Here is a 23,404-nt window from a genome sequence, read left to right as displayed (position 1 = left end):
TTTTCTATTGAAGTATATTTTATTAATGTTTTTAAAATAAAATACATTTTACAATAGAATCTCATATTCAGTCATTAAAGAATATTAACTATCTGTTTACAATCACCTACTTTCTTATGAATTGTCTTCGGATCAACATCTGTGACAATAATATTTTCTAGTCGGGCAAAAAGTGACTGTTTTCTTGACTGGAGAGAAAGGGAGGAATCCAGGCCTGAAAAAAAAAGTGCATTATCATAATTTCTGCAGATCTACCATAAATTAGATCTTTCTTTCCATTACATTATTTTATTTTGGGGTGACTTTTTTAAATTTAGCAATGTTTCAACTCCCAATGGATAAATAAGTTGCAATATTAGAGATTTTTGGTTATATAAACACCAAAACCTATAAATGTGTTAAACAATAATTATCTGAATTTTCAATCAGGGGAAGAAACACATCTAGCACAAATAGATTATCTCAGAATTTAAGTAAATTATCCTTTATACCTCACATCCAGTCATTTACATGGAAACTATAAAAGTTTCACAAATCAAATTCAGACTAGTAGATGCACTGCCATTTTGGAAAGGACAAAGGAAAAAAGCCCCTAGTTTTCTAGTTTTTAGGTTCTTAAAAAATTTCATTAAACATATTCAATATATTCTTTACCAGGTCACAACCAGCTAGTAAAAGTAAGCCAGAGGAAAAGGTAGATGAGTTCTGGCAGCTTTTACCTAAAAGAACATAATGGCCTCACAGATATTGTCATTCATTCTAAGATTGCTTTTCATAAGGAAAGACAAATAAAGACAAATACGTAACTATATTATATATAAAAATCATATATTAAAAAAAGATTAAAAAGTTACTACAAAGCATGTCCATAGACCTTCACCTAAAATCTAGACTGAGACTTCTCCTAGCCCATCAATACCATCCATCCCTACATTGACATCAGTATCCCTTTTCCACTTCTAGATAACTCTCAGGAAGGTCCCAAACACCAGGATATATGCAGAGTTCAATTGGGATGGTCAGATTCTGACCAAAATCTATATCCCAAAGAGAAGAAAGCATACAATCCAATTATGCCTTTTCAGTTTTCACAGCTCAGAGCCCTTTATTTGTACATTCTTTAGCACTGCAAAGAAAAAACAAGAAGGAAAAGTTTATTTTTTTGCCAATTTTTAATACCGTGTGAACTTTTACCTTGAATCTTGATTTCAGCGATATTGTTCTTTTCGTTGCAAACAACGACACAGAAAGCATTCAACTGTGCAAACAGCCTGAAGCCAATAATGTCACTATCTTTGGAGGATACAATCACTAAAAATAAAACAAAGCATCTATCACACAGTGAGATTTTAGTCTTCTACATTCTATTAAGCTTTAATTGCTATATTAAGTGAGTCATTGCTATGTTAAAAAAAATTATAACATTCTCCAACTCTTAAAGATTCGAACACTTTCTTTGCCTTATCTATTCTGTAAAGTTTGCTTTTTTAATAGTGAGATATTAGTTTTGTAATTTAAAAGCAAGAAAAAAAAACTAAAATAAATAAATAAGGACACTGAACCTCAGAAAATTTAAATAATGTGCCTAAGGTTACATGGTTGAAGTAGCAAAATCAGGATCTGAACTGAGTTCTTCCAGATCCACAATCTGGGCTCTTGGCCAATTAGATGCTACTCCTGAACCCTTCCCTACCTTTGTGTCTCTGAGCCTTAATTTCCTTATGTGTAAAATGGAAAGAAAGACTCACTCCTTATAAAGCCCCTTCAGCAGCCACTGAGAGGGAAGAGCTCAGTATAAATACGGGTCGTCTCCCTCTATTACCTACCTAAAGGCTTCCTATACCACCACCAAAATAAGAACAAAAACAAACATTTTTAAAAACAACAGTATTGATTACATGTGCCTTATATATCAGGTGCTCGCATGTAATTTAATTTGAAGAAAAGGGGAAAATGGTATTTAAATGACTGAGTCAGATAACCTCTAGTATTCCTCATTTAGCTTTAGAATTCTAAAACCCTTGCTAACAAAAAACAAAAATGTATGGTTCATACCTTTTGGCAGAGTTGAATTTTTTTGTTGTTTTTCAGTTGAAATTTGTACCTCCTTGGCAACATTTATGCTTTGATCATCAGAAGGAATAATGGTTGTGAGGTAATTAATAGAAGAGACAAGAGCTTGTGTTTGCAGCAACAGATTTAAAGATGAAAAGGCCACCTAAAAATGTTTTAAAGAGAAAATTAGTTTCCCACAGTCAATTATAACCTGTAGTCTCCATGATAGACCCAAAAGATTCTCAGGTGGCTTACACCATTGCTTCCCACCACTTGGAAGAGTAAAGAGAGGAAGATTCACAATCCCCTTAAATAGGTACTATATGGAGACAAATTAGACTTACACACTTCAGAGGTACATCAGAATATTACAGTAACCTAATTACTCCATTTCCCAACCATAATGATTATGAAATCTATACTCCGCTTCTCATGACTATCCTGATATTCAACATGTAGATGGCATCTTGGATCTTCAAAGGACAATTATTATTATATAAAATTATAAGTAAAAAGGCAAAATCCCAGAACCACCATGTGCTACGACGTCTAGAAATGATTTCAAAGGTGGCATCCGTGAGATTTAAATATAAAAAGGACAATTATGAATGGGTTACTAAGTGATCTTTTCAAATCACAATAATGGTCTCATCATTTAAAAAGAAACACAATATATAACTTGTAGGGAAAAAGTACTACTTTTTTTTAAAACAAACACTCTAGAAAGCTAAGATGGCAATACAAATTGATTTCAAGAATGGGTAGTTTTCATTAATATAAAATAAAAAGCTCTGTTTATAAAAATGAATTTCTTTTCATTTTCTCATAACATTAAATGGATATAAAAATAATAAAAGGTTCACAATATAAAAACAGATTCCCCCACCTCTCAAAAAAGTGTAAGCTAAAATTCAACTCTCTCCTTTTCTTTTTAGTTACCCATAGGTACATTTTGCTCCTCGTACTCTAAGTTACTACGTAAGTAGTATGGATTCAAAACTGCTCAACATCTCTACTTATATTTTATACACTTTTTCACCTGTACATCAAACAATGCTATCTAGTTTGGCTAGTTTAGAAACCTTTTAGTTCTTTGTACATCAAAGTTCTTTTGTCTATAGCATTCCCTAATTCAGAAATACTACTGAAACTTTTAAGGATGTTAGGATGTGATATAATAAAACAACAGCTTTACTAAGCTGAATCATAAACACAGAGCATGGTAAGTATCGATGAGGTTATTTATAACTCTTACTGGTCCTTGATTATGTCATCAAATTACCCAGTCAATGCTCCTCAAATGATACTAGAGGTTTCAAGAGTAGGTTATTTTCAAACAAGATAAATTCCTTTAACACAATTTCTTACCTTAACTGTTTGTTCAGTTTTTCCAAAAGTAGTTTGAAAACTAGGTCCATTCTTATCAGCCTGAAAAAACAAATAGAAGTTCTAAAGAAGGTACTGCGATCAAAGTAAATAAGTCACTTATTTATGATCTCCGGTTAACTTATTTATAGTTATAAATGTATTTTACATACATTGTATATTTAATTTTATTGCCATTATTTTAAAGTTACATCCAAATAATATATTTATTATAATAGCGCAAATGTGTTCTTCTCTTCAAACATGGGAGAATATTCACTTCTGGGAAACTGCAGCTAGGAATCAGAATGACAAACTCTGAAGGTTGTAAGGTATAAAGGTCACGTAGCCCATCTATCACCTAATGCTTAAATCCCTCCATAAAGTCTTTAGCAAGTCTATTTTTTTTTTATATCTCCAGTAAAACAAACCTTGTTTCTTTACAAATCTAATCTTTAGAAAGCTTTTATTTAATGAGGTCTTCACACTGAGTCAAAAATCTATCTCCCATCATAACTAACCATTGGTCCTAGTTCTTTCTATCCTTTGGGAACACAAACAAATTCAAACTCAAAGATTTACCTCCTGTGAGAAGTTTTCTGGCCTTGCCAATTCCCTGTCTCTCTGTTCCAATAATGCTTTGTGCTTTTCTTTATTAGAGAATCAATCACATTTTATTGTAATCATTATTTACTTGTATTATCTCCCTACTCATCTACAATTTTCTTGAGAACAGGCAATGTTCCCAAGCGCCTAACAGTACAGACAGCCAATAACATATCCAGAGGTATTCAATAAATAGCTGTTGACCGATTAAACAAATCAACTAATCTTGAAGTCAGCTAAATACCATCAGTTCCTTCAGTGTTTCTCATATGAAATATTTTTGTGGCCCTTCCTATTCCTGGCATTTCTCTTCTGAACCCAATTTAATATGACTTTATCGTTTTTGATGCAAGATACTCAGCCAAATGTCACCTATATATGACCTATAATCAGTATAGGTATGTGGGTGTGCCCTAGAGGACAAATGGTACCTACTTCATCCCAGGCTTCCATCTCTGGCAACAAGAAGTTTAGTGACTTTGTATAATGGCCCTGTACTTAAGTGAAAGAAAAGAAGGTGTACAAATGAAAAAAGAAACAGATTTCCCTATAATTAGAAACTGTGATACATATCCAGAGCCATTAGTAACTTACTGTCACATTTTTCTGTCCAGAGATATCGTTTGGAGTACACAATAAATATATAATCATTCTATAGCCCTTACCTTAATGTACTCCACTTTCAAAAGATCTAAGCCAGGTTTGTCAGAAGAGCTAATCAAGTGAAGGGGCTTCTTTTTGGATCCTAAAGAAAAAGGAAAAAAAAAAGTGTTTCAAATAAATTGCTCTTTTGTAATTTGAAACTTTTTTTAGATTTTTTAAAATGTGTTAATTAAGCTCTAAAAGAAAATCTTTGCATGTGGTCATAGTTATTAAATACAAAGGCCATCACTGTTGAAGAAATTAACCAATCCAAATTGTTAACCTCTGACATCCAACTTACTTAAAAACATGCATATTTATTTTCACCTGATTTCACAGGTGACTTCTACAATTCTGACAAATAATTTATTTGACTTCTATTAAAGAAATTTAAATAATTTCCTTTTGTTTAAACTGTGAGAGATGACTTAAAAGAGGAAAGCTTTGTTTTTGTTTTTTTGCCTTAAAAGAGAACTGTTAAACTCCTGTTTAACTTAAAAACAACAGGTACTACCAGATGTCCTTTAGATCCTTCGCTAGAGGTACCAAGGAACTGCCTCCAAAAGCTATGGAGGGAGAAGTAATTTGTCCACCATTTTATCCATCTTTTGTTATTTGCAGTTCTTTAACTCTTGCTTCTGAGAGATCTCAAAATTTTCCCTTGACTTCCAAGGGCATAACCTTCACTTAAGGAAAAAATAGCTTAGAAAATTTATTATTTATATTTTTTTCCCTTAAGACAATAATGTAGTTTATCTTAACACAGGTCCTATACAAATTACTAACACATAAAATATTTTTCTTCTAAATTGAGATTTGTTTTAGTTTCAACTATTAAAAAGTTATAAAACACAGCTATTTATACAGTGTTCTGTATCCAAGGATTCCAACCCATAGTATAAATATTATTACTTGTAAAGTGCTTAGAAGAGTGCAGCCATTATTTATTATAAATACAATATAAATGAAAGTGTTTCAGATACTCCAAAGTGCTATCTTTATTACAGGTTATTATTTCTATTTTTAAGGCTATTACCTTCAATTTCATGGTAATCCAAGCTGATTTTCTTTAAATAAGATACCGCAGTTAAGTCAAATGTTCTCACTGTAGCCTCTGTTCCTAACTGAGTAACATTAAATACTAGAATTGTATCTTCTTCTTTCTGCTGTTTAGTAAATTCCAAAATCACCTAAAAGAATTAGAGCCAATGAAAAGTTGATAAGAAGTCTGAATCATACTTAAAATAATGAAAACAAAATCTTTCTCCATACACATCATCAAGAGAATAGTAATTTTGCTCATATGCTTCTGCCACCATAGCTATTTAATATAATTGGAAATTACCAACTTAAATTCGATTCTTGAGAATATAAGTACATTTATTAAAAAATCATGACAGAATTTAACTTCATTGTTTATTTTTTCTAATTTACTAAAATAGGAATGTATCGATTCTTCCTTAATATGATTTTCTTAAACCTGTATTTCAAAGCAAAAATCATGTTTAGTAATTTTTTAAAAGCATCCCCATTAAAGTAGGAAGTAAGACAAGATGTTCACTATCATAAGTTAACTCTGGAAATGATAGCCTATATATTTAGCCAATAAAAAATAAAACACTGTAATTTTTAAAAGACGGAAGTACTTTTGATATTCTAATCAAAAGGTGTAGATCTTTGTCTCCACCCTTTGAATATGGGCAGGTTTGTGAACGCTTAAATCAAAAGAGTAGAAAGGAATTGATACTATAAGGACTTCTGGTGTCAAAAAAGACCATGAAACTCCCACCTGGGAACACTCATACTGAGGGAAGCCAGCCACCATGTAAAAAGTTCAACTACTCAGACTACCATGGCTTTTACCATGCTGAGAGGCCCTAAGTAGGTGTTTCAGTCAACAGTTCCAGCTGAGCTCCCAGCCAACAGCCAGTATCAACTGCAAGCCTCATAAGTGAGACACATGGACATCCAGTTTGAGGCTTCCGATGACAGAAGCCCCAGACAACATCAGAATGCAACCAAATGAAAGACTACACACAAAATTACCCAGTTGAACCCTTCCAAAATTCCTAACCCACAAACCTGTAAGCAAAATAAAACGGTTGTTTTAAGCTATTTAACTTGATAGGCGGCAATAATAACCAGAATAATATAAATACTGAAGGCAAAAAATAATATTATTAGCAGATGTTATAATTACATACTTAGATAACACTTTAAAAATACTTAAAGAAAAGGCCAAGTGCAGTGGCTCACGCCTGTAATCCCAGCACTTGGGGAGGCCAAGGCAAGCGGATGACCTGAGTCCGAGAGTTCAAGACCAGCCTGGGCAACAGAGTGAAACCACATCTCCATAAAAAACACAAAACATTAGCTGGGTGTGGTGGCATGTGCCTGTAATCCCAGAGTCTTGGGAGGCTGAGGTATTCTGTTATGGTAACAGAAAACAAATTAAGACATTCTTTATCACCATGAAGTTTATATTCTCGGGAAAGTTGGAGAAAATAAAGATTGCTATCTTGTCTTGGTTGGTCAGATCTTTCCAATAAGATGACAATTGAACAAATACCTGAAGTAAGTTAAAAAAAAAAAAAAAAATCAAGCCATGCAGGAAAAGAGTGTTCCAGGCAAAGGAAATAGCAAGCACAAAGAATGGGCTTTGGTATACAGAAGGAAAAACATAAGACAAGTGTAAGCTCCATGCGGCAAGAACTTTACTCACTGCTATTTTCCAGTATCTAAAATAATGTCCAGTAATAATGGCACATGATCAATACCTATTGAAGGGATAAATGGAATATGGCTGAAGCAGAGTAAGCAAGGCAGGAAAGAACTGGCCAGTCATATGGGGTTTTACACATGTAAGGCCTTGTAGGCCATGGTAAGGACTTAGTCCTTTACTTTTAGTGAGATTTGAAGTCAGTGGAGGATATTGAGCAGAGCAGTAACATGATCTGACATTCTCTTTTATTTTTATTTTACTTTATTTTATTTTAGAGACAAAGTCTTTCCCTGTCACCCAGGCTGGAGTAGAGTGGTGCAGTCTCAGCTCACTGCAACCTTTACCTCCCAGGTTCAAGCAATTCTCCCAAGTAGCTGGGATTACAAGTACCCACCACCATGTCTGGCTAATTTTGTATTTTTAGTAGGGATGGGGTTTCACCATATTGCCCAGGCTGGTCTTAAACTCCTGACCTCAGATGATCCACCCACCTTGGCCTCCCAAAGTGCTGGGATTACAGGTGTGAGCCACCACGCCCGGCCTGACATTCACTTTTAAAGGATCACTCTGGCAAATGACAGAACAGAGTACCTGATGGAAGCAAAGACAGTTAAGAGGCTATTGCAAAATAATCCAGGCAAGACGATTACAGTGACTTGGACAGTACAGTAGCAGCAGAAAGGAAGAGCAATCATATGAATGCATTTTGAAGTTAGGGTCATGGGATTTAATGATATTTTGGATGTAGTATGGAGAAAGAGAGAAGCTGTAGAAGGCTAACGGTAAAGAACATACCTTTCTCTAAACAAATATCAATAACACTTAGGTTAGTACACACAAAAATGTAGTATTTCTGACATTATATTTTAGGACATGCTCTCACTTTGGTATATCAAACAGTCAATAAGGAACACCTACATTTTCTATCCTTTTTGTTTTATTATCAAAGCAAGACAAACTTTTTATAGAAATCTGGACTATATGGAAAAGCAAGCAAGCATATATAAAAACCTGTAATCTCACCACCCAGAGATGAACACTGTCTGTCATTTATCAAAGAAAACATATAAATATAACTTCAAATGGAATAATATCCTTGGTATTATAATCCTTTTGTTTTCCCAAATAATAACATACTGTGAACATCTCTCCATGTTTCCTTTTACCACATGACTTTTAAAGGCTATAAACGTATGTTGGAAACTTAGGTTGTTTACATTTTTCCAAATCATAAACATGATAATGAGCATTATTTAGCTAAAAGTGAAAAGTTTAAAAAATTAAAGTAAGCATGTCTTAAAAATTTTCTGCAGAAAAGTAAGTCCTAATTAAAAGTCTAAGCACTTCCAGAATAAATTAGATATGCCACAGATAATTCTTACATCAATTTTTTAAAAAGCATTTCATTTTTTAAAATCTTTTTGTGTGTAAAATAGAGTGTGTGTGTGAGAGTATGTATGTGCACATGTGTTGGGCAGCAGGAAAGACAGAGTACCACATTTTTGGGTCTAGCTTGAGGATAGCTTACAAGATAGTGACAACCAGAATATATCTATTTATAGACAAAAAAGCACACACTTCTTTAATTTCAAACTTGAGTAGAAGATTAATGAGCTCCTCATTTGGGACCTCTGCAGCTTTTTTAAGTTCTGATCCTTTCATACTTTTACCAGTCTGTGGTTCCCCATCTTCAGCATCAAAATACTCATCATCAGACTCTAAAGGAAAAAGACGTTTATTTGATCTGAGACAATGTACACTGAAAACTGCATGAAACACTCAAATCTATTCATTGATTAGATATAATCTTCATATTCAGCATCAGAATATCTGCCTTTTTTAAACTTCCACCAAGTGACTCAACCTGACATGTAATAATCATATTTAAAATCAAATAGCACTATGTTCTTTTCTTCAATGGTTCTGTTTTTCACTATAGTTCATTCACTCAATATTCAACAAAATATTTATTGGGCATTATCTACCATGTATCAGGCTGTGTCAGCTACTAAGGATACCAGAATGACCAGGATAGACATGGTCCTGTCCTGATGAAGCTTACATTCTAGTTCAAAATTAAAACAGATCAATTAGTTCAGAGCTAGAGAAAAGCTCATGCAGAGACTGGGGCCAAAAAAAAGTAGTTTATTTAGAATCTTAAGTAAGCATTGTCAACTATAAAAAAAAAAAAAAATCCCTTCATTTATCCAATGAAGACAGAAACTTGGGCTTAAAGAAGATAAGGGACTCAAAGTCACACTAATGTAGCACAACTAGAACTAAAACCAGTAAACTACTACAGCAGTTTCAGATGGCCCTTATTTTCTAAAAATGTTATCTCTGTATAACAATGTATAGGCTTAATTTAATACAGAAAGAGTATTTTACTTTCCTTACCTGATTCCACAGCATCTAGCAACAGTGAAGTACCAAGTAGACCTTTTGTCCCACCTGAAATAACTGGAATTGAGGATACCTAGCAAAGAATACAAAAAGTTTCCTTAAAAAGGATGACTCAGCAGGATTAAATGTGATAAATGAAGGAAGACTAAAAAGTAATAGAGGATAAAGAGATATGGAAAGACACATACACACAATATAACACAATATACAAATCTTCCAACAAGATATATTGCGTAATCAACTAATAGTTGGCTACAATTTACAAATTATTAAGTCTACCGCCCACATTTACCAGGACAAAACTAAGTGTACCACTAGTAAGTTAGTCTATTAGTACTGTATATCATTTACATTCTATTACAATATTAAAATACATCTTTTTTTTTTTTTTTTTTGAGACGGAGTCTGGCTCTGTCCACCAGGCTGGAGTGCAGTGGCGCTATCTCGGCTCACTGCAAGCTCCGCCTCCCGGGTTCCCGCCATTCTCCTGCCTCAGCCTCCCGAGTAGCTGGGACTACAGGCGCCCGCCACGGCACCCAGCTTTTTTTTTTTTTGTATTTTTTTTAGTAGAGACGGGGTTTCACCGTGGTCTCGATCTCCTGACCTTGCGATCCGCCCGCCTCGGCCTCCCAAAGTGCTGGGATTACAGGCGTGAGCCACCGCGCCCTGCCTAAAGTACATCTTTTTTATAGGCCTCTGACACATGGTATCACCATGAGCTGGCTTTATCAAATTTCATTTCAAAGTAGAAATCCAACATTTCTACTGTGTAAAGATCAATTCCAATTAAAGTGACCTACAACTTGTAAGTCTAACATATAAGGAAATTTTATACCAATTGTTTTATTTGCAAGATTCTAAAGATTTTTGTTTACTTTTTCCCCCTCATGCTTTATTTAAAACACATTTTATAAATTTGAAAGACATTTTACTTTCATTTCTGTACTTTTGGTCCTTTCACTTATAAACCTTGCCCTGAAACCGACTTTTCATCACTGCTCTAAAACAATGGTAAAAATAGGTTTATATATTTTATTGTATCTATTTACCTGTTTCTCTGGAGACTGGGCTGATGATTTCTGTGGCAAAGGTATACTGTTCATCAAACATAGCACATCTTTCATCTTCTGGTCAGAAATTCTCACATGCATCAAAGGAAGTCCTCCGGACACTTTAAATCTAAGATACAATTCAGTGGTTTTAAGTCAGTATCTCTATATTACAAACGAGGGAAAGAATTGCATATGTAATTAGATTAAAACATGCCTAAACTTTTGACATGTTTTAATCTAATTACATTAATGCCTCATTTAGACAACACTGTCAAGAAATTGAAAGTTCTATGTTAGCTAAGTTTCCAGATAATTTCAACATATCCCTCTTAAGTAGCCAAACCTTTTTAACTCAACTAATTTTTATGAAAATCTTTCCAAACACAATTCTCTACCTTTCAAAACCAAAACACTACTTCCCGGTATCAAAGATTTCTTATTATAAACATCAAAGAGTATCTACCTCATCACTCTCTATCCCATTGCCTTGCTTTCTTTCTTTTTATATATAGCACTCGGCAGCACCTGACATCACATTTATATTTGTTTATGTCTCCTCTAATTAAAATGTCAGCTCCATGAGGACATCTGTTTTACTCGCTACTGAATCACCATTGTGATTTTATCAGTTGTTTACTTTTTAGCAGGGGCTTCTATTCTGTTTCCCTATTCAATGTAATTGCCTCAGGTTTATTTGTCTCAATAGCCTTGTGGCAGCTATGTGCTGGTTATAAAGCTCTTCTTGGTTGTTGTTTATCTTTGGCTTCCTGACTAAGCTGTGAACAGCTCAAGCTGACATATGCCTCATTGCTAAATGTCACACTGGGATACAGTAAAGCACTACAGAGAAAGAAATATAAAGCACTAAATGCCTACACTGGAAAAAAACTAAGGTCTCAAATCAGTGACCTCAGCTTCTACCTTAAGAAACCAGGACTGGAAAGAAAATGAAATCCTAAGTAAACAAAAGAAAGAAATAATAAACATCAGAGTGGAAATCAGGGGGAAAAAAAGAATCAAAAGAGAGAAGATAATGGAAACCAACAGCCGGGTCGCTCAGAAGATCAACAAAATTGATAAACCTCTGATCACAGTGATCAGCAGAAAAAGAGAAAAGGCACAAATTACTAACATCAGGACTAAGAGAAATAACATCACTACAGATTCTTCGTGTATTAAATAGGTAAGAGGAAAGCAATACGAACAGTTTTATGCCATACATTCAACAACTAAGATGGACAAATTCCTTAAAACACACAAACAACTCAAAACACTTGGAACACACAGGTCATTCAAAAGAATAGATAATCTAGCCCTATATCTATGAAAAAACATGAATTTGTAGTTAAGTACCTCTCAAAATGAAAACTCCAGGGCCAGATGACTTTACTGGTGAATTCTACCTAACATTTTAGGAAGAAATAATACCATTTCTACACAGTATCTTCCAGAAAACTCAATGTATGACGCCAACATTATCCTGATACCAAAACAAGAAAAGCACAGACCAATATCCCTCATTAACACAAATATAAAACTTGGTAATAAAATTTCGGCAAAACAAGTCCAAAAGTATTTTAAAAGAATAATACATATGGGTTGAGTATCCCTTACCAGAAATGGGACAAGAAGTGTTTCAGATTTTTGATTTTTCCAGATTTTGGAATATTTGCATTACATAATGAGATATCCTGCAGATAGGACCCAAGTCTAAACACGAAATTGATTTATGTTTCATTCACACCTTGTACACACAGTCTGAATGTAATTTTATTTTAAAAATGTTAGTAATTTTCTGCAAGAAATGAAGCTTGTGTTAAGAATTTATGTGCAGAATTTTCCATATGTGACATAACGTTGACTCTCAAAAAGTTTCAAATTTTGGAGCATTTCAAATTTTTGGTCTTTGGATTAGGGATGTTCATCATTACTAAGTGAGGTTAATTGGTAATGAAAAGTTGGTTTAATGTCCACCTGATAAAGGGTATCAATGAACTACTGATACATACAACATGAATCAATCTCAAATTAATTATGCTGAATTAAACATGTCAAACAAAAAAGTTAAAAGTCTAAGATTCTATTTATGTAAAATTCTAGAAAATTCTAACAAATCTATAGTGTCAGAAAGCAGATGAATGTTGTCCAGGGACTGGGGGAAGAGAATTTCAGTAGGGAAGGAAAGAAAGGAATACAAAGGGGAACAAGGACACTTTTGGAGATGATGTGTTCATTATCTTAACTGTGATGATAGTTTTGTGGCTATATAGCTAAGGCAATATTTATCAAATTGTAAACTTTAAATAGATGCAGCTTATTGAACATCAATTATATTTCAATAAATCTGTTTTTTGAAAGTATAAACATTTCATAATTATTTAAATTCAAAAATAATTTTCTATTTTTTCTCAGGATTATATGGTATTTCATTATCAAAAGAGCCTCCAATGTTTTTGAAGATTTTATTTTGTTGATATTAAGTGTTGGATTAGATTCATTCAAAAACATGAACCATCAACTTTTGTAGACTGTAAAAGTCCAAATATTTCTGAAGTAAGAGTTGATGTATAATTCAAATATACATTTTCTTAAAAATACATTTCTGCTGCAAAATGGCATAATCATTATTTTTTTTCTGTCTCCCACAGAAATTTATCTTTGCTTCCTTAAATTCTAGCAACTGATGCAGACATATTTCACCTGCTAATTTTCTAATATACAAGAAGCTCATACATTACCTGGCCATTCTTATGTCTTTTTCTACCATAGCTTTGGCCAACTCAACATGAATATCCATGGGTTGCAATATATGCATAGTTGATGGATGCTGAAATCGACACTTTTTCCAGTTTTCCTCTTTAAAAAATAATTTAAGATATCATGGTTTTTACAAACAGCCATGGAACATGGATAAATATTATTTTTAATGAATATTATTTTAAATTGTCAGACATTCTATGGAAAATCACTGTAAATTAATCCAGAGTCAATGATTACCAATTTTTACTTCTTTTAGCATATCAGTTAAATAACCTATGCTTTTTAAATACAGACTGACAGGATCAAAGACTGTGATATAAAATAATTATATTTGGAGAATGTTCACATAACATCTTGCATTTCAAAGTAAACAGGAAAAACAAAGCCCAGGATCTATTACCTTAATTCCAGAATTAATGACCAAGGTTGATAATTACAGTGAAAAGAGGAGGAAAAACAAGAAAAAAGAAAAAAAGAGGTTTACGGGGTTCCTAAGTACAATATTTACGCCCAGCTTAGTACACAATTCCAAAGCAAAGATGAGTTTTAGCGAACAAAATTTCATGACCAAAAAAGTATAATAATCACTTTTCTTCAAATAAGAAGGTCCCAAAAACAGATTTTCCAATAACTAATAGAGAACTATGCAGATCTTTATTGATGGCAATGACTGAAAATCTTTTATCACTTATAATTCAATTATTATTATTATTTTTTTCAGACAAAGTCTCACTCTGTCACCCAGGCTGGAATGCAGTGGCATGATCTGGGCTCACTGCAAGCTCTGCCTCCCAGGTTCATGCCATTCTCCTGCCTCAGCCTCCCGAATAGCTGGGACTACAGGCGCCCGCCACCACGCGGGGATTTCACCCTGTTAGCCAGGATGGTCTCAATCTCCTGACTTCGTGATCCGCCCACCTTGGCCTCCCAAAGTGCTGGGATTACAGGCGTGAGCCACCGCATCCGGCCATAATTCAATTATTCTTAAGTACATACAAAAGAAAAGGCAGTTTTAATGGTCTATGTAAATACTCCACTTCAAGGAATTAACAGGCTCTTAACACATGAAAAGTAAGTAGAGCATTATATATTTATATTTTAATAAGTCTCAACACTCCTACTAGTGTATAAACTGCACATAGAGACTATAACTGTCCTTTCCTCTAATGACCTACCACAAAGTGATACTATGATCAAGAATAATTAATAAATATGTATTGTTTCTAGAAACTAAATAAGCCTAAAAAAAAATATTTACTTAAGCGCAGAAAACACCAAAGCTTCTGGAAAATAATTAAGTTAATTATCTTGAAGATATTAAGAATGTATCTACTACTTTGTAGATACATATTTCTCAGATATCTACAAAAGTAGAAAGCATAATACTAGTAATACTATTGAAATAAAGACTAGGCTAATATAGTACAAGATTTAATAATGAAGGCAGCAAGGAAAATAATATTGAGTCATCCCAAAAGCAGTAAGACAGAAAAACATGAATCAATTGCAACTTCCATTTTGTGTTCTAAGCAGCTTTATAGTCACATTACAAAAATATAGGCTATGAATACGCTTAGATTGAAATGGAGGTAGGTATCCTAAGATGACTACCCAAATTTCCATTTCTATTTATAAATGTTGCGGTAATTTACACTGATAGTGTCCTACATGGTTTAAGCGGCCAAAAGAATATGTGTGCAAAATGGTTGTCAGGGTTGATATACAGGCACACATACATACACGTATGTTACACAAACTACCCAACATAATCCCAAGATCCTAAAAGTTGAATAACGGTTTACCTGCTCTTGCAAAAAGTAGTTGTACATTTTTTATTTCAACATCAAACTTGTCATAAGCCTTATCCATTATTTCTTCCAGAGATGAATTAGTAGTCTTCTGTAAGCCTTGATCTTTACTGTTGAGCTAAAATGAAAGACAAATCTCAATTTTTTTTTCCCAAAACAGAAAAGCACATACATCAACATACTTTAGCTAGGTTTCAATCTTGCATTTAGTCAGTTAAAACCTAACAAAATGAAAATATTGCCCTTAATGAATAAACATTTTAATTTTCAGATAATTATTTGTAAACAAGAATATTTCAGCATACATCTCTATTAAAGTTGAGAAATAGGTGTTCAGCACATTTTCATGTTTGAGCTATCTGCCGCAAATAACTTGTCTAGATGTACAACTCCTCCTCTTCCTGGATCTCAGGAATTACTGCCGCTTATAGTCCAGCTCCCCTGACCCCCACTCTACACTCTTCACCATTAAATAGCAACGTTTTGTTCCTTCTCTGCACTATACCACAGGAATAATTAGACCACTATAATTCAGCCCCAAATTGTACTGCCTTTTCTCCCTTCCCGGTAGAAGCAAGGATCAATTCAGGAGTATACAAGGGATCTTCAAAAAGTCGATGGAAAATGCCCATTATGAAAAAACTATGCATGAATTTCAAAACTGTTTTGTACCAAAAGAAACTTGAACTAACTTTTTATAACATGACTGAACAGGATCTAGTCTGAGTCACTAAGAAGATTAAGACATCAGCTTGAAAAGGACCCCCCCATCATAGCAACATGAATTTCGCTAAAATTGAAGCAAAAAACAAATGTATGCTGAAGCTTGGGTGAAAGAATGGTGAAATCAGTAATGCTTTATGAAAAATGTATGGGAACAGTGCCCCAAAGAAATTAGCAGTTTACAAATAGATAACTAATTTTAAGAAGGGTCAAGACAATTTTGAAGATGAAGCCCACAGTGGCAGACCATGCACATCAATTTGTGAGGAAAAACTTAATCTTGTTCATTCCCTAATTGAAGAGGACTGATGATTAACAGCAGAAACAACAGTCAACACCACAGACATTTCAACTGGTTCAGCTTACACAATTCTGACTGAAAAATTAAAGTTGAGACAACTTTTTAATCAACAGAAGCCAAAACCACTGCGCTCAAATCAGCTACAGACAAGGGTAGAGCTTTTGATGGAAATTTTAAAAACAAGTGTGGGATCAAGATCCAGAAGCATTTCTTCAAAGAATTATAATAAGAAATGAAACATGGTATGGGCAAGGGGACTCACGTCTGTAATCCCAGCACTTTGGGAGGCCGAGGCGGGTGGATCACTTGAGGTCAGGAGTTCAAGACCAGCCTGGCCAACATGGTGAAACCCCGTCTCTACTAAAAATACACAAATTGGCCAGGTGTGGTAGCGTATGCCTGTAATCCCAGCTACTTGCAAGGCTGAGGCAAGAGCAACACCTGAACCCAGGAAGCGAAGGTTGCAGTGAGCCAAGATTGCACTACTGCACTCCAGCCTGGGCAACAGTGTAAGACTCTGTCTCAAAAAAAACAAAGAGATGAAACATGGCTTTACCAGTATGATCTTAAGGACAAATCACAATTAAAGCAATGGTTATCATGATATGAAAGTGGTCCAGTGAAAGCAAAAGTAGAGTAGTCAAGAGCAAAGGTGATGGCAACACTTTTTGGGGATGCTCCAGGCATTTTGCTTGTTGACTTTCTGGAGGGCCAAAGAACGATAGCATCTGCTTATTATGACAGCATTTTGAGAAAGTCAACCAAAGTTTTAGCAGAAAAACACCCAGGAAAACTTCACCAGAGAGTCCTTCTTCACCACGACAATGCTCCTTCTGCTCATTCCTCTCATCAAATGAGGGCAGTTTTTGTAAGATTTTCTATGAGAAATCATTAGGTGCCCACCTTACAGTCCTAATTTGGCTCCTTCTAACTTTTTTGGTTTCCTTATCTTAAAAAAAAAAAAAATCTATAAACAGCACCTATTTTTCCTCAATTAGTAATGTAGAAAAGACTACAATGACATGATTAAATTCCCAGGACCTTCAATCCTTGAGGGATGGACTAAATGGCTGGTATCATCACTTACAAAAGTGTCTTGAACTTGATGGATCTTATGTTGAGAAACAAAGTTTATGTTTTTTATTTTTATCCTTTAATTTCATTTTTCCACAAACTTTTCAAAGTCCCCTCATATATTTGAAATTGTCACCTTTTACTGGCGGCTTGGATTTCTACGAGATTCAAAATCCAAAATCCAAAAGTTATCTTGCTCTACTTAGTTACCAACAGTGGTTTAATAAACATATATTCATATATGTACAATTTCCTCTTGTCAAAATATATAGACAACAAATAACACTGTACAATTAAGCCCTGCTATGAAAACAGAAATGCTTCTTTCTAATTAGGAAAAGACAGAGGTCATCCAGTCCTTACTGTCAAATCACCTACCATTACAGAAAATTTGGAGGTTTTTTGTTTTAATAGTCATAAAACATATATAAAATACTCCAAGCTAGGCTTGAAAAACAGGTTAAAAAAATAAGTCTACATTTAGTTTAGTGAACTCTGAAGAAAAAAACATTAAACTATTGGAGAGTTAGCTAGCAAACAGGTCAAAGATGGGCAGACAAAAAAAATGCATATATACCTACCTGAAATGTACCAAAATCTAAAATCAGAAGATCTGACTTTTCATGGTGGAAACCTGTCTGTGGAACTACTAGATAAGAAGGCTTAAGATTTATCCTTAAATCAAGGACTTTTCGAGTTTCAATAATATGTGTAAGTCCTAAAGAAGGTAAGAAATAATGATATTAAATGGTCAAGTTGAAATATGTAATCATATTATTAACAACTAGAATAAGAATTTTACTTGAAAAGTATTACAAAGGAGTATTAGCTTTTCTCACAAATCAGATTCTCAATTCAGCATGTAAGGTGAAAATTGTATATAGCCAGTAGGAAACAATTTATTATAGCACAGTATAGTAAACCCAACATAGCTAGTATTTTACGTAGGATAGAAGAATTTATTATTTCCTTGGTTAAGGAACCGGATAAAATAGTTGGCTTGAGTTTAGAGGCCATGTTATACAAAAGTAAGTATCTTTCAAACTATATTCACACACAGTGTGATGAACAGTTTCTTAAGAAGAAAGTTTCTTAAGAGATGGAGGGTTGTTTTCCACCTCAAGCTCATTCTGAAGCACGACTTCTTGACTGTAATGGCAGGAAGAATCGTCTGTACCCCATATTATGCTCTATTATGCTCTTTCTCACCCAGTCTAACAAGTATATTTGACTTTGAGTAAGCCATGTCCACTCTATACTGTAATGCAGTCTGAGTTTAAAATAAAGAAAAAAAGCAACATAATATTTTGAACACAATGTTTACAATAAAGTAGACAAAACTTTTAAAGCTTAGCTGATGCTTATGTAGACACTCAAATTCTTTACCTGTAGCTGTTCTCTCCTTAATTTCTTCCAGCTTCATCAATGTTGCTGATGTTATTTGCTCAAGATCCAAACCCTTATTTGATTGAAAGAATTCAACCACTGCATTGACAGTTTTCTATAACAAAAATTTTTTAATATAACCAAGTTACACATAGTTCTTTCCATGTTGTAAACTTTAAAGTTTCACCTCAATTCTAAACAGCTGTAGTTTTGAACTGTGGAACTCCAAAGATACTCTGTCCAACTACATCTCCCCTTGGAGTAAAAGAGAACCTGGAGAAAGGAAGAGCCTAAGCAAGCTTACTGGAGAGGCAACAAATGTGCATATATCATTAAGGTGTAAAGTATGTTCTATAGTGTCATATGGATGTAGCAGCAGACATTACTTCTAGTTTTAGCCTCCAATTAGTCAGAAGGTGAAACTCTACTTCTCTATACTGTAATTAGATTCCCTTGCACTCTGAAGTTTAGAAAAGAGGAAGAAAGCCATTTAGCTCTTACCTACATGCCAAATTTAAACTTTTAAAAAATCAGAGATTTTCCAAGATGAAAACAGTTCTGGAGACTGGTTGTTTAACAATGTGAATGTACTTAACACTACTGAACTGTAAACTTAAAAACAGTTAAGATGTTAAATTGAGTTATGTGTATTTTACCACAATTAAAATTTTTTAATTATAAAATATAATGAGTTCTGCAGTCTTTATATACTGCCTCCCCTCCGCTGACCCACACACACACACACACGCACACACACACACACTGTGAATTTAGCTTTCAATCGTAAAGTAAAATTACATCACGGATCTCAACAAGGTGGGGTGAAACTACAAGTGATGCAATGAGTAGTGAACCATATCCATATTGCTGACTAACTTGAGATGGTGGGTAAGATAGCCTGAAAAAGGTAAAGCCATAGATACAGAACCTGAGCCAGCATTTCCAATAACATCTAAACACCAATGCTTTTTTCCATGTTAACAATATTTAAAATTCTTTTAATCACTCCTAAAGCTCTTTGAATTTGTTCCAAACATCGAAAGAAAAGAGAAAATACACAAAAAAGAACTGGAGTAGGAAGTCAACATGCAACAATTTGGGAGTACTTGGCAAATAAACAAGAATTTTTTAAAGTATATTAGATTTTTTTAAATTTAATATAAGCATAGATAAATAAACCTTGCAGTAGGGAAAAATGTATTGCATATGAAAAAATCAAAATTAGCTCCTGAACATGTACTGCTTTTGAAACAAGAAAAACCTATTAGGAAACTTACCTATTAAGTAAATAAATGTTAAATATGAAAGAGGAGAAATAAGAAAATGTCTGGTATCCATATGCTCACCATAAAGGAAAAATTCTTCTTTTACAAATTTATTCACTTTAAATTAGAAAATTCAATATAAAATTGTCCACTCAAATAGGATGCTTACATTTTATTTTTGAATATGTCAGAAGTATAAGATGGTTTAAACAAGAGTTACTTTCTCCTTGCACTTACAGCATCATAGATGACCTCCACAGGCTGAGACTGAACAATCAGAGTCTGGTCAGCAGGACTATCCTCTGGATTGGTTTCAAATTTAATTTTAAGCAAGGATGATGTAGTGTCACCAATTGAAGCCACAAGTGATGGTACAATATCCTGCTGTCTCAAACCTGTTATATACCAGTGTTCTAATTTTGCTTCTACCCTATAATCCAATGAAGAATAAGGAAAGATACAGATAAGGTCTTTTGTAATCTAATGGGCTAAAATACAAATTTCCCTTTAAACACTTTTTTGAGAACCAGGACCATCCATGCACATTATCCAAAGCTGAAGCTCAACCTTCTTATCCAGGCATTCAATTGCTCACACACAATCTGGTTTGCTGCTCTTGTTGTTTTAATTAACTCCTTTCATCTACATGAAAAACTCACTTTAGCCAACTTCAGAATACTGTAAAAGTTCTGATCACTGTTGTATGAATAAAAGATCACATGACATTGATGAACTCCTCTCCCTACTTCTATGCCACCCTTAATACCCTCTTACTCCATTCCAGCTTCTCCTAGTCATTTCCATTCGGCTAACCTAGACCTTCTCCTAGCTCAGTTATTCTCTTCCACAACTAAGCCTGTGTAGCATTAACTATGAGGCATTTAATTTTACAATACTTTCTCACCCTAGAGCTGTCTAATGTCATATAGTTCTCAAATTATTAACTTCTTGCATATCTTTTATCAGCTATAGCATACATTTCTTGAAAACAAAAACTTATTGTACTTGTCCATAGCTTTCACAGTATTGAGCCTATAAATTAAATACTATCCAATAAACATGCACAAACAAAAGGAGGGTGGGCAGAACAAATGATGAAATACCCATACAGCGCCATAACAAAACAAAAGCAAATATAAAAAGACTATCTTGACATATACATGCAAGAGAAATTAAAGAAGAGCTGGCATTAATCATTTTTAATCCTGAATAACACACCACATTTTTTGCCTAAAACTATAACTAAAAATAAAAATTGAAATAAATTTTTAAAAACTTACTTAAGTGCTTGTGCTCCTGGTCGCTGAAATACTTGAGTGCCCAGCCCAATTATCTGAATTTTTAGTATTTCTGGAATATTCTTGTTTTCTCTTATCGTAACAGAGGTGCTTACTAACTTCAGGGTCATTATATGGGCAACATACTATACAGAAAGAATAAAATTAAAATTGTTAAAGTTTAAATAATTATCACTTTCTTTAATAATTTCTTATTTAAATGTGTTGAATTATAAAGCAACCTAACAAATAGAGCATGGTAGGTTCTGGCATCCATATGCTCATCATAAAGGAAAAATTCTTCTTTTGCAAATGTATTCACTATAAATTAGAAAATTCAATACAAAATTGTCCACTCAAATAGGATGCTTACAAAAGATCTAGAAATTCATTTCTCTGAAGTTTTATTTTATTTTTGAGACACAGTCTTGCTCTGTTGCCCAGGCTGGAGTACAGTGGCATAATCACAGCTCACTGCAACCTCCACTTCCCGGGTTCAAGCGATTCTCCTGACTCAGCCTCCCAAGTAGCTGGGATCACAGGTGCCCATCACCATGCCAAGCTAAGTTTTGTGTTTTTAGTAGAGACAGGGTTTCACCATGTTGGCCAGGCTGGTCTCGAACTCCTGACCTCAGGTGATCTGCCCACCCCGGCCTCCCAGAGTGCTAAGAATACAGGCGAGAGCCACCATACCCAGCCTTCTCTTAGTTTTATAGGTTATAACAATGAAACAATTACAAAACATTTTGTGGCATATTCAATTCAGCAGCTTTTTCTGAAACAAACTAAGTATTTCAGAATAATCCTGTGGCTGAAGGAAAAACATCTGCTTGATTGCTGTGCAGAGTTAGTAAGACACTGAGAAAATAAATCCTGACCCCAAAATTACTGAGTCAAGATTGAAGGTAAAACAGAGAACCAGGGAGATGATCCTGGAATCTGGGGACCTGCTTCTGCTAGAGGTATTCGGAAATTTCAGAGGGGACAGCCTAGGGGCTGTGAAGCTAGGCTAGCAGGGTCAAAATTGGAAACCACGTCCCATCAAAAGGTAAAAGCACTGATAAAACACATTATTTTGCCTGGGACCCTAAAGGGTTATATCATAAGAGTAAAGGTGAACTGGAAGCAGGCAAACTCCCATGATCTGGCAGCACAGCATCAAATCATCTCAATACCTACAGTAACAATGATTGGTGCACGTACACACATACACACACACTCACACACACACACACGCACATACACACGTACACATACACACACAGACTCACTAGATTCATGACCAGCTGGAACAAAAACCAGCAGAAACAACAGAAAATAGATTCACAGGAGCTCTAGACATCAAGAGTCTAATTTTAGACTTACTCAGACTACTAGATTTATTAGGGTCAAAAACATGAAAGATAAAACAGCATGTTAGCAAAGAACTTGGAAGCTCTAAAAAAAGAACCAAATAGAAATTCAAGAACTGAAATAGACAAAAACCAATTAAGAATTCAATAAATGAGTTTAACAGTAATATACAAAGAGCTGAAGAGAGAATTAAGAGGAAACTAGCCAAAGAATAAACAGATAAAGAACTTGGAAATACCTCAGAGAAAATAAGACACACATGATATTATGAAAAGAGCCTACTATGTACATTAGAAGTCCCAAAGGATGAAGTATAAAAGAATGATGGGAAATAAAACTGGGAAGTGAGGATTTTTTTGCAATACTGATGAAACCTCAAGATGTCCAAACAGGAAGAAATCCAAACAGTATAAACAAAAATGAATACATATCTAGTCACATCACAGTAAAATTACTGAAAATCTAAGGTAAAAAGATTTTCTTAAAAATAGAAAAATGAGAGAGATGGGTGTAAATTACCTTCAAAGTGATACAGTAAGACCAACAGCTGAATACACAAAAGAAAATGCAGGCCTAACAACAATGAAATTATATCTTCAAAACTCAGAAAAT

General features: G+C 34.2%; 1 protein-coding gene across 2 annotated transcripts in view; it reads right to left on the bottom strand.

Moving 5' to 3' along the window:
* The window catches only part of VPS13C (vacuolar protein sorting 13 homolog C), a 189,917-nt gene that overhangs the window by 103,697 nt on the left and 62,816 nt on the right, over positions 1 to 23,404 (bottom strand). For both annotated transcript variants that reach the window (XR_002735024.1, XM_023228560.1), the window contains exons 17-31: positions 21,443 to 21,585; positions 20,400 to 20,592; positions 18,898 to 19,012; positions 18,093 to 18,229; positions 15,408 to 15,531; positions 13,584 to 13,701; positions 10,843 to 10,972; positions 9,788 to 9,866; positions 8,969 to 9,108; positions 5,705 to 5,858; positions 4,692 to 4,771; positions 3,424 to 3,483; positions 2,056 to 2,218; positions 1,195 to 1,311; positions 111 to 214 (exon numbers count right to left, since the gene is read on the bottom strand). Coding sequence is in view for 1 of the 2 variants with exons in the window: in XM_023228560.1 (XP_023084328.1) it covers positions 111 to 214; positions 1,195 to 1,311; positions 2,056 to 2,218; positions 3,424 to 3,483; positions 4,692 to 4,771; positions 5,705 to 5,858; positions 8,969 to 9,108; positions 9,788 to 9,866; positions 10,843 to 10,972; positions 13,584 to 13,701; positions 15,408 to 15,531; positions 18,093 to 18,229; positions 18,898 to 19,012; positions 20,400 to 20,592; positions 21,443 to 21,585 (1,857 nt within the window). In the remaining variant the exon portion in view is untranslated. The remainder of the gene's footprint in view (positions 1 to 110; positions 215 to 1,194; positions 1,312 to 2,055; positions 2,219 to 3,423; positions 3,484 to 4,691; positions 4,772 to 5,704; positions 5,859 to 8,968; positions 9,109 to 9,787; positions 9,867 to 10,842; positions 10,973 to 13,583; positions 13,702 to 15,407; positions 15,532 to 18,092; positions 18,230 to 18,897; positions 19,013 to 20,399; positions 20,593 to 21,442; positions 21,586 to 23,404) is intronic.

The sequence above is a fragment of the Piliocolobus tephrosceles genome, chromosome 6, assembly GCF_002776525.5.
Source record: "Piliocolobus tephrosceles isolate RC106 chromosome 6, ASM277652v3, whole genome shotgun sequence".
In the NCBI taxonomy this organism is placed as follows: domain Eukaryota; kingdom Metazoa; phylum Chordata; class Mammalia; order Primates; family Cercopithecidae; genus Piliocolobus; species Piliocolobus tephrosceles.
The sequence above is the reverse complement of the archived record's forward strand: the minus strand, read 5'-3'. Positions and strand labels throughout refer to the sequence as shown.